General features: G+C 36.4%; 1 protein-coding gene across 15 annotated transcripts in view; it reads right to left on the reverse strand.

The window, feature by feature from the left end:
- Positions 1-15887, reverse strand: part of LOC119084496 (RIMS-binding protein 3A-like) — a 39802-nt gene that overhangs the window by 14102 nt on the left and 9813 nt on the right. For 4 of the 15 annotated variants that reach the window (XM_037194504.1, XM_037194512.1, XM_037194503.1 and 1 more), the window contains exons 3-15: positions 14830-14928; positions 12959-13261; positions 12361-12684; positions 11270-11783; positions 10843-10960; positions 10627-10772; positions 10363-10566; positions 8094-8284; positions 7790-8036; positions 7381-7715; positions 7171-7312; positions 3526-3848; positions 1027-1287 (exon numbers count right to left, since the gene is read on the reverse strand). In XM_037194504.1, the coding sequence (XP_037050399.1) occupies positions 1027-1287; positions 3526-3848; positions 7171-7312; positions 7381-7715; positions 7790-8036; positions 8094-8284; positions 10363-10566; positions 10627-10772; positions 10843-10960; positions 11270-11783; positions 12361-12684; positions 12959-13261; positions 14830-14928 (3207 nt within the window). The remainder of the gene's footprint in view (positions 1-1026; positions 1288-3525; positions 3849-7170; positions 7313-7380; positions 7716-7789; positions 8037-8093; positions 8285-10362; positions 10567-10626; positions 10773-10842; positions 10961-11269; positions 11784-12360; positions 12685-12958; positions 13262-14829; positions 14929-15887) is intronic. The other 11 variants (XM_037194511.1, XM_037194510.1, XM_037194508.1 and 8 more) reach the window with 10 other exon arrangements.

Genomic DNA, 15887 nt, shown 5'->3' on the forward strand with positions numbered 1-15887 from the left:
TGGAAGAATTTCTTTGGTATGGTGGAAAAGTATGAGCTCTGTAGAGTGTGTTGGTGTATACGCAAAATGTTACTTAGAAGATACTACATGGTAAAAGGTTTGAGAGAAGGTAAAATGACGATGGTTTAGTATACTATATACTGCGCTGATAAATGGTTCCAGTAAAGAATGGTATTATGCGAAAAATGTTAACTTCGAACAAATTGGGTAACGAATGATGTGACGTGACTATATCGAGTTGACTAATCAATAAAATGTTTTAATGCGACTTAGGACTTATTGGTAAATTCATTCATGGAATTCAATGAAATTTACCCAAATTTACCGAGATTTTTCGAAAATTTATTGGATATACTGAAAATCAAATTCTTTAAATTTTTCGGTAATTTGAGTAAATGCTGAATATTACCAATGAAGGCCCTAATTCGTCTAAGTAATTTGTTTCAAAACATTAGTCTACAATTTTATTTCTATTCAACGAATCGAACGCTTTTGAATTCATGGTTTTATACTGGAAGTGACGTCCATCACTATCCATTTAAATTGCCAAGTAAATTGTTTTTCTTTTTCTTCCAAAGATTCAACTTTAAATAAAATCCATACACAGCTCACATCCCGTTAAAAAAGTAAAACGAACGCAACACAATATGTTACCAAATTCCTTCGAAGTTTTCAGACAACATACACGAACATTTCTTATACGCTCAGAACGGGAAAACTTTGGAAACTAAAAAGAAAATTGTATAATGTGACAAGAGAGGTGAACATATTGTGTAGTAACCATGTAACACTTAATGTAATTTTGAAATTGTTGGAAGTTGGAAGAAAAATAGAAAAGTTTTTTTTTTAAAAGCCAAATTACAAGAATGATAGTAAAGTAGTCTGCGAAGACGGCACAGCCCTAATATAGTGCAAAGTATTTGGGTATTTATTAATGTAACACATCAGGTTGCAACACGACAATATTGTAGTTAGAATGAAAGAAAAACAATTAGAAATAGGTGAAGTCGACAACACTTCTCGAACCTGGTGTTGATGTACGGGTGAATTCTGGTTTTGTACGTGTTGGGATTGTTGAATATGCTGTTGGTGTTGTTGTTGCTGCTGCAGCTGCTGCTGTTGTTGTTGATGCTGTTGCAATTGCTGTTGATGTACAGAACTGGAACGTCTACGTCCACTTTCCGGATATTCATTTTCGTCACTCAAATATGACGATATATCAGTTGTACCGTCTTTCGTTATTTCAATGGCAGGTATTCCCATACCCTCCGATCTTTGATGATTTACCTGATTTACATGCATTTATATGTTATTGTCGAATAGACTTTGTTCAGGAATACAACAGAGTGTGTCGCATTTCGTTGGGTTCATTTTCTGGGCTTTACATTTTCTTCCCCACATTTTCTCCTCTTTGAGACAACGGAATCTATATCATGACTTTAGTTGAGCGTTGTTCTAAATGTTAATCGATTTAGAATGTTTCATTACAGACCATCGTTGCCGTTTTTACTGATATTTTTTATGGCTCATCAAATGAAAATTTCAAATGAACTTGTCTGTTGTAGACGACGTGATTGCAAAACTTTACGTTCACTAAAGTATGTGTATACTACACTGTTACGACAACTAACCCATCAATTAAGTGGAACTATGTAAAATTGATATTTCATGTTTTTTGAGCTAATTATATGTAATCGTATTGGAACTATTGTGTTAAATTGTATGTATTACTGAAACATATTGGCATGAACTAAAGTATTTTAAGCAAAAATAAATTTAATTTAAAATTGAAAAGTCTCTTCTAATAACAAAGCAAATTGTTGGAACATTCAAAAAAACTCAATATTTATACAGTAACAATTAGCGAATTAAATTTTATTCGTATGGCCAACCTTCTTCTTGTATTAGACTATTATCACCTGTATTATAGCTAAGGCATATGAAAACACCTACGAACCGAAGTAGTAAACTAAATTTCTGTTGCAATTTCAATTCAAATAGATTATTTACAATTCCTTTTTGTTTAACTTTTACAGATGGCAGGAGTATCGTCACAACGATCAAATCTGTTACTAATTTTACTGTATATCCTGAAAGTGTATTGGTGTGACTTTCCTATCCCTAGGCACGGGAAAGTACTTTTCGCAGGGCATGCACTAACACACTCTCAGCTATTACAGTAAAATCTTTCATGAAATATACTATAATACCAAATCTTGTACTTCTTTTTAGGTTTCGCTCGTTTTTCTATAAGTAATAAACACTAGCCTGAGATCAATTCTTTTCGTAATTATCGACTGGCCGTTCGTAGAAAGTTAAATAATGTAGATTAAACGACATCAAAAACATTGCTGTGAAACATTCCGTCGCACCAATTACATTTCGAATTTGCATAAATCAACATGGGGAGCTTAGTGTGGACAAGACTTCTTCAACTAACCATAGATTCTGTGAACTCATATTAGGTTGATTTTTTATCGTTTGTTTACCAATGACAGACACAAAGATTGAATAAAATCGTCATGACGACGCTCTTACCTACCATTTTATGAATTAAAGCAACGCACTTCGCTCCATACAAAATTTTACACTGTAAAAAGAGTGGGGATAAAATTTCATACAAAATAGTACTCTATTTGGCAGCTGTCATTAATAGGACATTTGCTTGAAGTGCGTTGATTAAAGCCGTTTTGTTTCAAATTCAACTACAGACAGATTTGATTGTCAGAAGATTGAATCGGTTCGCGTCAAGTGAAGAGCAGCTTTACACGGATTACCGGGAAAATCATTGCTGGGAGAAACAGCAACTCTCACTCAGATGGCACAGTAATATATTATATCATAACTGTTATAATGAAATCTGAAATCTCAGAACAATAGGACCATAAAGGGGCATCCATAAAGGACGTCCGCAATTCAGTGTAAGAGTTGTCACTTTAACAGATAGATCGAATTTGGACGGTCATCTGTTATCAACAACGACCACAAAAATAAACCAACGATCAGATATTCTTCCGCTAAGTGGCAGAACTACTGCTGAAACTGTTGAAGTCGAAGATTTTGTTCCAATCATTAAAGAATAGTTTAAACATCTAAAGTAACAGATTTAATTCTAATACCGTGCTACACTCGAACTTTATAAAACAGCAAATGACATGGACCAAACGGAAACATATTTTTAGTGAAAACTGATCCAATCAATATGAGGGAAATAATTTTCTTCAAATGTTGTCTCTATATAGGTCCAGAGATTCACTTTTTATAAAGTTCAAAGAGTTCTTTATTGGATTCCATAATTTTCGAATTTCTTGATATGGACCTGCTTTATCCCACATAGCCTAACTTTCTATTTTAGTCTGTCAAATGTCGCTACATGCTACAAAAAAAAAAACTGTTGCTCTGGTAATTCTCTAAGTTAGCAATATTGAAACTTCAAACAAATCGTTTTCGAACAAAAAACCATTCTCAAAACTGAGATTTTGCAATGAAAATAATGACCTGAACCAACAAGAAAGTCACACCTACCATTTGATTATGTTGCTGTTGCATCATTGACCCGGAACCGGGAAATACTTCTTTGTCGCTTAGATTCTCATCATGATGATCCAATATCTGTTGAGGTTGGTGATTTGGATTTTGTTGCATTTGATTTTGCATCATTTGACCGGATGGTCCAATCATTTGCTGATGACCGGCACGTTGTTGTTGTTGCTGTTGCTGTTGTTGATTTCGCATGTGCGGCGGCAAACCCGAATGGGGCATATTATGACGATTTCGAGCTGCATTTCGTACGACATCTTGTGCATAATTTAAGCCATTTTCAGTATTAAATTCGTAACATCCGAAGCCAATTTATTGCGAAATTATAATGAAAATTGGGAGTAAAAAGAAAAAAATTTTCCTTTTAAATAAAAATTCCGTTTCCTTGATAATGGTAGATTAGTTCAGTATTTTCGGTTAAAAATTTTTCAAATTTGTCAAACAACCATCAAAGGCAATAGTTACACCATTCATATATTTACAAAAGTCTACTTCAAATCTACGAAGTGGCTACAGGAATTAGTCATTCATTGTTAATGTGGATGCAGTAGTAGAGTCTATCTAGACAACACTTTTTAAACTTTTGTATTGTTCACTGAGGATGGCTTAGTGAGTTAGACACGACCCGATCTAAGAAATGACTAAAGCAAAAAATGTTTTGCCGAAAAGTTGGAACTCACAGCACCCCGATGACCTACTACAACCAGTCCGAACCAATTTTCATTTTTTAATTGAAACGGCTAAAGGTGAGTTCGTACGTGATTGGCACCAACACAGGTGTGTTTAACGCTCAAATCATCGAGTTCTATCTAATCCACTACGCTAACATCAATGAGTTCCTAGGTGTTCCAACAGATGTCTCTGATAATTCTAGCGGAATTGGCGATTTTCAACAAATGGTGACGCGCAGCGGAAATAAATCGAACATACGTATGTGCGATGTTCAAATTTTGCCAATCCAACATAGAAAGTAGTGCCATCTGTTGAACGTGCAAATCGCAAACAGTTGCTATCTGAAGAATGCATATCTGTATTTTCGAAAAAGAAACTGTTGATCAGTCCATAACATTAATCGTGTGTCATTAGATTAGGTCAAACAGATGGGACAGCATTTAAGGTTCCGTTCGGCCTGTTTTATTTCTTTAACATAACTATTTGTTGAACTTCAAACCGAGAGTGATGTTATGTGTGATGAACAAAGAAACGATCGGTGTGTCTGCAGGACCTCCATTCAAAATGTTTGATTTTTCATTCGGATCTTCATGTTCATATTCTCGTTGTTTCTCTCTGTTAATAGATAGCTAAATGCAGAAAGGTGACATGTCGAAGATTAGCGAGTTATAAGAAAAGTAAAATTGAAGCTAGACGGATGTACGTGTGCCGAGAAAGTAGTAAACACACATATTTCATTTTTCTTATAATTCGCTAATGTGATACATCTGCATTTAACATTACTTCAATTAGTTTGCAAATTTCTTCAATATTTTCTGAGTCCAACGTAAGAGATTGTTCAATCGTGCATTTTCAGTTCAGCGAAAATAAGAATCTGTACGACATCAATGACTGGATCATTTTTCGATCTCCGCAGACACGCTGGTTTGGTCATATTTTATAAGCAAGCAAAAGGCAACGCGCATGTTCTAACGAATATACAATTCCTGTGGCCATTTATATTCGATGTTCCACAAAACAATTAGCAGAATAAAACATTGACATAATTTTCACAGAGATGCATTAAGATAAGATTTTTAAATAAAATTGAAACATCAAAGAGCTAGTATAGGTCGCCACTTCGAATGCTATAGTTATATGCTTACAGAGGGGAGAAGATAGGAAATTCCGACAAGAGCAAATCGCTCGAGTTGGAATTTCCTATTTGTCCTCGCGGTAAATAAAACGCCTTTCATATGTGCGTGGTGTGATTAACCGTTGGAGGCAATATCAATTTTCTCCATTGTCAAAACAAGAAAAGAGAAAATTTCTATTTTCTCCACTGTCAAAACAAGAGGGAAGAAAGTAGACATTTTATCCCCTGAATTGTCATCAGACAAAGCGTCAAAAGAAATAGTTATTTACGTATCGATTGAGTAGGCCGAAAGAGTTACGTATTAAGTTTTGTATGGTTGCTAAGAGGACCGAAAGTAAAGAAATGTCAATTCAAGGGGCGAAAGCGAAAGCTTTCGCCCCGCGAATTGACAGCTTTACTTTCGGTCCTCTTAGCAAGCATACAATAGTTATTTGTGTATCTGTTTTCACTTCGTTCGGGCTACAACAAGCGAAATTGCCTAAAATCAATCGTCCAAAACAGATACTCAAAAAAATTTTCATGTAAGGGGTCGAAAACCTGAGAAAAATATCGAAACTCCCTCATTTTCGGCCCCGACACATGAAAACGTTATTTTCTCATTGCCGATTTATTTGAATGGAGAAATAAGACTAATCACACCGCACAACCTTCCAACGCAGGAGCGAAAATAGTAATTTTTTCCCCTCCACTGAAACTTTCAAAGCCTCAGTTGTGATATGTTTACTTCGAAAAAAAAAACGTTGGAAGTTGTGTCTTCTCGTGCACTTCAAACACACTTCAAATATGATATCCAACTTTTTCCCTCGATGAACAAATAACTAGTTAACATTTGATACTACATTCGAAAACATCGAATTATATATTTTTGAATAAAGTCCACGAATCACGTCCTCAATAACATATTATCCATCGAGAATGTTCACCAAATTGGCGTTTATGACTGGCATTAAATATGATATTGTAACATCAGAGCTTAAAGCTCTTCAAACGACTTTAAACAGACGAACGGTGCTCGTACATAAAAAATTAAAAATTTAGAGCAATAAAATTTTCGTTTGATGTGACACTCGTAACGTGAATATGGCACGTAGTTAATCTTCATGTATTATTTATGGATGTATGAACACACATGTTCCCAATTGGTTTTCCATTTTTTGGTAAAAAAGAGGGAGTTGCTTCGCGATGAACTTCAATATTTTCAGCAAAAATAAACGAGAATGCATCGAGTGTTAAAACAATATCAAGATTCAAAGAAAGAATATAAATCAGAGTCAGTACAGCAACGTAAAGTTACGGACGTTTCGTTTTCACTTTGTGGAAGACTACCCGTACACATAAAGCTTCATGCTGTTCCGAGATCCCGAGCTTAATTATATATTCTTGCATCAAGAACAACAGTTATTTGTTCAACGAGGGAAGAAAAGTTGGAAATTGGATTTCCAGGGTGTTGTTTGTGGCCAGAGCATAGACAGGCAAGTCACCCGAGAAAATGCAATTTCCAACTTTTTTCCCGAGTTGAACACAACGTTTTTCACAACAAAGGCTTCCGAAGTTTCAGCGGAGGTGAGAAAATTACTATTTTCTCGCCTGAGTTGTGAAAAACTTTTACCCGGCCCATCATTAGTCTTTCACAAAATGAAACGTATGTAAGTCGACGTTGCCATCGTCCCAAAGAGATGGAAAATCTACCGTTACCGAGAAGTAGATAGGAAAATGAAACAGGAAAAGGAAAACAAAAATCAAAATCATTAAACAACAGGAAAAGAGGACTAAAAATAGTTAAGAATGAAGCAGTAGAAGGTTTGTCCATTGATAATATTTACTTGGAATAGCCGTTGGTTGACTATCACCTGATTGTGAGTCTCGTGATTTTGTCCTAACCGTTACAGCTCGTGGATTCAATCCAACCAATTTTCCAATATCAATCAGTGCATGATCACCAGTGGGAGAGTCAACATCCGTCACCTGGTAGCGGAGGAATATCGGTTTGAATTAAAAGGATTTAAAGAAGGCGAGGTCGTCTTTCACGTTACCTTTTTCCCATCGGCGTACACAGCGTATCCAGTTACAGGTCCCGACGATGGAGGACGGTTAACAGGTTGCCAAGTGACCAGAAGAGTTCCATCTTGAGGACCAGCCTCAACTTGTATTTCCTGAATGGTAAAATTGAAAATGCAGACCTTATCAATGGGGTATAAGTTCAAATGACTTACTTGTGGAGGATCCGGCAATCCTTTGGCTAAAGTACGAAAATCTGCGTATGCTCCGGGTGCCTCTTCCGGTGGTGGTCCTGGAGGTGGTGCTTGTCCAACAGCACGTAAATGTTTCGCTCGTACAGTCACGCGATATTTTGTGCTTGGCGACAGACCTGATTTCGATGACGATAAAACGTTGTTAATTTCCTTCCCATTTCTCTCTGTGACTGTCTGTATTGCAACTCACCGGTAATTGTGTGCCTATAAACTCCTGGCTTAACAGTCCTAACTTCTACATTATTTACACAAACTACATGTTGATGATTCGAATTAGCTGGAAGCCATGATATGACTGATGAAGAGCACGTTATATTTGCAGCTTTAACAGCTGAAGGTCCTAAGTGAGCAGTATCTCTACCAATTATCATTGTACAAGCAGCATCTCGGGATGTTCGTCGGTTCTGCGTCACACTTCTAACGCTTATCCGATGTGGCTGTAACAGAAATCCAAAAATTATGAACAGACCGGATTAGCACAAATCAAAAATTACTCGATTGCAATCAACTCCTTCAACCAATGCACGTGTTCTTTCGTTCGCTTTAACCGTTACTTTCAGCACACCATCAACGTATACATGATAGCTTTCAATTTGATGGCAACCCGGCGGTTCTGGTATGGTCCAACCAATCAGTACACTTTTGTTGAGTTGTCTCTCGAGAGTCAAATGACGTGGCGCCGGAACTAGCACGGAGAACATTAAGTCAACTGTGGGTAAATTTGTTCAATGATGCACGCGAATAATGATGTGTGCGACCCATTAAAACACATAAATTGAACGAGACTTGAATGAATTTTTGTCAGCTAATATACGAAGCGTGCAAAAGCAATCTGTTTGTTTCAACGAACGATTCTTATTTATGTTCGAATTATAATAATAATAAATTGATGAAAAATTAATAATTAAAATTCTACTACGTAATTAAGCGCAAATTATCGAATTTATATACTTCCTGAAATTATTGGCCATGAGGAATAATCTATTTACAGCAGGTAATAGTCCGCATTCAAAGGTTATTTTCACATCAATATTTAATATGACAATGTCGAGAGGAATAGGTTCACCGGCTCCGAAAACACAACAAAACAAAATTTTTACTCGTTTTTAACCGTATGAAACCCCCTCGGGCGCTAATGGTTCATAAGCTTTTGATTGACCTGAATCACAATAAATCAAATTTATCAGTTAAAAATCCCATTCGAAGGAAGCTCAGAAGCATTAATTAATTAATTTTCACCGAGAAATATTTGGTCCCTCGGCCTCCACCAGAGTTTCCTTGATTATGGTTTGTTCGACAAAAGAATTCGTAGCGCATTCCCAGCTTAAAATTTAAATAAGTGAATAAGTGTCCCACATAACATTACAACAGCAGAGCGGACAGTTTCCTTTTAAACATCGTAAGACAAAATTCCACTATTTCGTACTGAGAGAAAATTAAGTACACCTTTCGTTGCTTTGCATCAACGGTTCAGAAAAAACAATTCTCATCAGCAAAATCGGTTACAATGCTCTAAGAACACTACACCATTATGTCCACGAACAAGTCTGGCGAATCATAATTGATATGCAATTTCATTTATCAAAACCTGCAATTTGGTGCGCTTCTTTTAAATGCTTTGCAGATGCGTTTTTCTATTGATAAGGTAAAAGAATAGTAGACGATAAAAAATGACTGCCGTAGTACCGTTCCAGCAGAAAGAAGGAAAAATCTACATTTTGGCACCAACTTTTTTTCCAAGACTTCTTTAGGCTTTCAGCACAAAAGTACTGGGTTCATTTATACGTGGAACGACAGTGGGTGAGGCCAGCTTCAAAACCCCATACTCAGTTCCGTGGAACATCGAGGCTGCAGGGAAGGCGGACTGTCCGAACATTCACTATATTTTTAGTCATAACTCTCGTAGATGTACTCGCACCAGCCAGTGCGTATACTCTACCTTCAGGTCTTTTTAAGGCCGACATTCGTACAACATTACAACAATTTTTTCGAAAAAAGTGAAACATACGTGTTTCCTTGAATTGAAAGACGAATCCAACGAGCTATCACTCATTAAAATCGGAGACCGCTTGCTTTTTGATAAAGTTTGTGTTGGATGGTCCCTTCGTTGGGGCTACAACTTCTCATGATGAGGGAATTTATGCCCAAGGCGTTTCATTGAAAATAAATTAACTTCCGCTACCTTCGGCGTGAAACGTTTTGTACAACTTCCTAGTTGCTTGTAAATAGGAAATATCGAGGAAATGTTGAGCTCTTGGGAACGGCCTTCTCAAGGAGGATTGGTATCAAATTTGTATAAATCGAATTGATGTAAAAATGAACGAAACGTTTTGTCCATTTTTAGAGTATTTGCAGTAACATTTCCATGCTTATGTCTATTGATAGAAATTTTGTTAATACACCAGAAATTACGTAAAACATTCATCGTTTCCCGCAGCCCTGAGTGTAGTTGTATGTTAGGGATTTAAAAAAAAATTGTCTGAAATGGTCCACACAAAGTACGTTCATTACTTCAACACGAATTGCACTCATTGAATTCACTCTTTCCTTCTCGAAGAAAATCCTAACACCCAGTTCCACAGAATGATCGACGGTTATAACAAATGTTCAATTTTTATAAAACCAAAAAAAGTGTGCAGTTAGTTAGTGTGCTTGGAAATGTTTGAATACATTTAACAAGAAACCGATTGTTTTCCGTTTCTTTTCAATATAATAATTGGGACACATCGACACATCGCTTGTTATTTCTCACGGTTCTCTTACCGGTATCAGCCTCGTCTTCGTGTTGATCGGGACCAAAATCATTATGAGTTTCACATAGTCTGGCCATATCTTCAGATGTGTGTGTTAGAAGGGGATTGTTTGGTTGAATTGGTGGTAATGGGGCTGGATCTAAAGGCACTGGAGCATCATCAGCATCACGAAGTGTTGATACTACAGCCTGATGGAATTCCAACAAATCGTCACCTACGGTCGTACAATTCATTTAGTCGAACATTAACCAAAACAATCAACAGCCAAATTTACCAATAAGTCTTGTTACGTATGAGGCGGGAACTAAACCTCGCCTACCATCTAGTAATTCGGCATCAAAATAGCCGCCTTGAGGTTCACCACTTCCCCATACCAATATGTAATCACCAGCACTCAACGACAGTTCTCCTTCTGATTCGCTGCAATAAGAAAACGGAAAGGGAAATCAAACATCTGTCGGTGGGTTGTCCCAAATTTTTTGCAACTCACTCAGGCGGATCGTAGGAGAATCTGGATATAAACACACAACATCTTCCCTTTCCGGGTATATCCAATAGATCTACTTGAAGATCACCAGTTCCATTTAACGATAATCCGAGCGATCGTGCTAAATTTTCAATTGAAAACATTTTCAAGTAAATTTATCGAATGTGGACTCATCATCCACAACGAATGGTTGACTCAAAAGTTGGTAAAAAAATACTAGCAAACAAAAATCTGCAACGTGCATTCGTCGAACATTTACTTTATTATATCGAAACCAAAAAAGAAAAGAAAATTCTCGAAAACGAAAACTAAAATGGAAACAAACAAAAATCAAAAACAAATTGCGGCGTTGCATGTTGATGAAATGGAAAATGAATGTTTTTCTGACGGAAAATCAAGAATATTTCTAATTCGTTTAAGTTAGGCTTACGTTCCAGATCCAATCCACCCAGCCGGGATTGAGCATGCATAAATGCCGGATTGACACCGTCTAATCCACTGTACATATCTAAGCCCCAATTCGCTGGCGGTATGGGTGAACTTGGTGTCGTGCCCGATCTATTGCCATATCGTGCAATCATATCCAAATCGTCGTACGTTTTGAGTTTGATGTTCATAGCACCGGATGTTAATAGCGGATTTGTATACGTTGAATACGATGTCGAATTGTAGCCAATGCCTGGAAGCGTTGTGGACAATGGATTCGTAGACGATAATCCGAGACCGGTTGTTCCCATTAAACCTGATAAACCGCTTGCACCCACTTGCGACGCACCCGTTAAACCGGTGCCGAGAATATTATTGACACCGCCCAATGTGACTCCACTGCTCGGATATGTGTATGATGATGGTCCAGGTGCACCACTCAAGCCAAGCGTATAGCTAGCTGACATAGTCGGTATGGAGTAAGTGTTGTGCATAGAAAGAACTGGCATGGTCGAACTCTGCAATTATAGTTTTCGTTATTGCAACTGTTACATTTTGCCAAGAGCAATTAGAAAGGAAACGTCGAGCTATTGTTAAATTGATTTCATTACAAAATTCATTTGTGTAGCATAGGCTGATGTGAATTCTATTTTCTGTTATTAAATTTGCGTTGATTCGTTGATAAGATCCATCAACAGGTAGAGTGACTAAGATTCGATACGCATGCGTAACAAGTCACCGTGGGTGAAATGGTGAGAGTGAAGGCTTATTTTTAAAACTGGTGACTTTTCCATTCTTTTCGCATTTTGTTATGTGCATTGTGCACATTGCACCTCATTCACTTCATTAATAAAATGAAAATTCAACTGAAGTAACGCATCACTTACATACACAAATTAATGACAAATGACATGCTACACTGGGTGAGGTCAACTATTTTCGTATTTATGTCTAGTAATTATCTAATGTTTCAAAAAAAAAAGAAAATGTTTGTGAAGGATCTATAAACTACCAAGGGGTTAATGAGAACCAATTAACAAAATCATATTTATATAATCGAGCATCTCTATTCAATTAATCGTCTAATTCGCACACCTGACAAAGGGGTGGCATGGTATTCATTTGATTCATTTGATGACGTACAGGTAATGGCGAAACGTTCGCATTGGCCGACATTGATGTATTACCGACCACCGACGATCCGGTGCCCAATCCGGTCGGATCGTATGATGTCAGTGCATGGCTGCTATTACTCGACGTCACTCCCATCGAATTGATTCCCATGTATCCGGACGTGTTGCCACTTGAGTATGATGTTGGCACAATGGTGGAAGTCAATCCAGATCCGATGGATGATGATGGCATATGTTGTGGGCCGGTCGTTCGAGGATGCTCCAATTCGGCGAGTATACGATTGTCCTATAAATAAATTAGCATTGGCATATTGGGGGGAGTTAGACATAGGTGTTTGATATGATTATAGACACACAGGCAACATCCATGTTAGAATTAGAACATCAAAATTTTTCGGTAATTGATTTGTCTGAATTTTTTTTTGTTCAGTTTAATTGTGTTTTTTTGGCAGTAATGTGGCAACGGACAACATTGTTCCTAAATTTGGTGATATTTAGGTACAATTCGGTGCTGTTCGTGTCTTTTGTATTATTTTGTTGCTGTATTAATGATCACATACGTTAGCAATTGATAAACGTGCCTGTTCGATCTTGGCCATTATTCTATCTATTTCGGAGCCTGCTTGTGGCTGCTGATGTGACGACGACTGTTGTGACATCGATGTGTGTAATGACGTTGGTGGTTGGGCTACAGATGATGATGTGGAATGATGCGATATCGGTTGATGTTGGGTGGGTGTTGGTGCCCACGTAACCGTCGACTGGCTGGGCATTGTTGCCACTGTTGATCTGGCCGATCTTGATTTTAATGCAGCCGATAATTCTAATTGCAATTCCTCACATCTAACCGTTTCCAATGCAGCCTGTTAATTAATTTTTGGTTTTGCGGTTATAAATTGACTGACGGGATAATCGTGTCTTTTTTGTAATAGAAAACGCTACGATTACATGCTGATTATATAATTGCGAATATTTATAAAAGATTTTGTCATAACATTGGTCAAGGCGTGTGTGACTCTAAGTTTTGTCTTATCACCTAAGCACATTTAAATTTAAAAATAAGTTTAAAACAGTGACATCAATTCGAACGAACAAATTCTTCATTTTACTATTTAATTGGCTGAAGCACTCCAAAATATTTAGCATAAAATTTACAGCTGCAGCTGGTTTTGCATTTTATTAATTTGTCACGTCTTGTGTTCGATAAAATCGTTCGTCTGATTTTTTACAAATTAATTCGAACTTTTTCAACTGTTGACATTCTCTTTCTCATTCGATATTGTAATTCCGTCTTTCAGAAGAAGAAAAATGCCAGATCTCGAAATTTAATAGAAGACGTACAGCAGGGCCTATTATTCGGCAAATTTCTTCTAAAATTTTGAAATTTTTTTAAAATTCTTACAGTGTGTTCATCTTTAGAAAACACGATTTTAGATTTATCAGAGTTTTAAAAGTCATCGAAGTTCCCAGTCTATTAAGTGCTTCCAAGTCTATCTTATTTTGGCACAATATTTGAATTCGGTAAGGCATATTCTAATTTTGCGCTAAACACTTAATTGACTGGGAACATCATTGACGTTTAAAACTCTTGACAAACTGACAAATGATTTTTTTAGAATGAACTAACTGTAATATTAACCTGTTACAGGCGGCAAACAGTTATTATTATCAGGTCTATTACTTCCATCGATCAAGGTATTTTTAATCTGTTGATTTCAAATCTTGTACTTCATTTTTTAAACGTGCATTTTAATATAAAAAACCCACAGCTTGTTATTATATTTGTCGTCGTTATAGATGACAGTATGTGACATGTTAAAATTTTTTAAGAATTAATTCTAACAATCTCTTAAACTCCTAAAATTTTCTTGAGAATTTTTAAGAATTTTAGGAATTTCATTAATTTAATTCTTGAAAAATTGTTTAAAAGTCTGGAAAAATGTGAATAATAAGCCCTGACATACAGTGATGGCTATAACATTTCCCTTCGAATTGAATATAATTTTCTACAAAATAAGAAGTGTAGCACTCTGATGCATTCTCAAAATCGTTAAAGAGAAACTATACTTCCAAGTTTTTATTTATAATATAAACTTAATAGTTACACGAGAAACCTTATCGATTTCCGTACAATATAATTGAATCATTGGATTCCCTTTGAGGACTAAACAGCAAAAGCGAAATTTCAAATCAAACAGAGATTTATTTACAATAAAAAATTATTTACAATAAAATGACAACGAGCATAGGTTACATTGGGCTAAAACATTTATAAAACGATAAAGTAAAATAGACCACAGCAATACAATAGTTACAAGAGTTTACATTCCATTCATTCGTAAGACAACGAAAATTTCAACAACAAAAAAAAACTAATTGCTTTCCCACAAAGGATATTTAGTTTAGATACGATTTCATTTTACAAATACACCTTCTTTTCCAATTCCCGCGCTCGAGATTGCAACGTTTCAAGTGGTTCACTCGAACGACTACCACATGATGATACACCACGCAATTGGGACAGAGCATCCTGTAAAAACACCATGCCATCCCTTGTAATAATACTTTTATGTTGCAGTTTGGTAACTTTTGTTCAATAAAATTTTTTTGTTTTTAAAATAAATTACAAAATTCTTGCACAAAATTCTTTAACATGATTTTATCACATCAGCGCCATATAAGTTTTTTTTCTGTGTAAGATACCTACTTCGGTAGCAAACACTCTACATCACCGTTCTGAATGTGATCGTATTACTGAAGTAATGAGATATCTCGTATTTAGATAAGTAAAAATATCCAAGCCTGAGGTACTTTTAATCATCGTGATACGAGATATCAAGTTACTTCACTGATATAGTATTACTTTAGGATCGAGGTAACGGATTTTCACCCTTGAGGGAAATGCCTCATTACTTCGACAGTAAAGTACTTTACCATCGCATACAGACTTTACTACTACTAATACTTTACTACCAACTGTGATAGTAAAGTTCATTGAATTTTGTCAACCTTCGTTTATTCCACTACGATGCAAACCCAATATTCTCATTTTTGCTTAGTTGACTGTGACCAAAATGTTTGCGTTTTCGACTATACCTGACGCTATAATGTGACAAAATATGATACAATCTTAGCCACATAATGCTTACTTTCCTCTTACCAAAAAAGTACTCCGTGTGAAAGACAAAATTGAATTTTTTCAATTTTTCCTTTGTTTATTTGACAGCTCGCTCTCTCACTCCTCTCTCTCACGGAGTACTTTTTGTTTAGTGGAATGGACACTTAAGTGAGTCAAATGCAATTGTTTCAATGTGTGCGTAAATCCTCGTATGAAAATCATTACCCTCGGTCCGCTTCGCTACACTCGTTTCACCAATTATTCATACTTTGATATATTCAAGCGCACATGCAATCATGACCCACTTAATTGTCCAAGTATGTTACATACTATTACTTGCTGCACCCCGCAGAAACTCGTTTTCCTTCACG

Source organism: Bradysia coprophila, unplaced genomic scaffold (genome assembly GCF_014529535.1).
Source record: "Bradysia coprophila strain Holo2 unplaced genomic scaffold, BU_Bcop_v1 contig_732, whole genome shotgun sequence".
Taxonomy (NCBI): Eukaryota; Metazoa; Arthropoda; class Insecta; order Diptera; family Sciaridae; genus Bradysia; species Bradysia coprophila.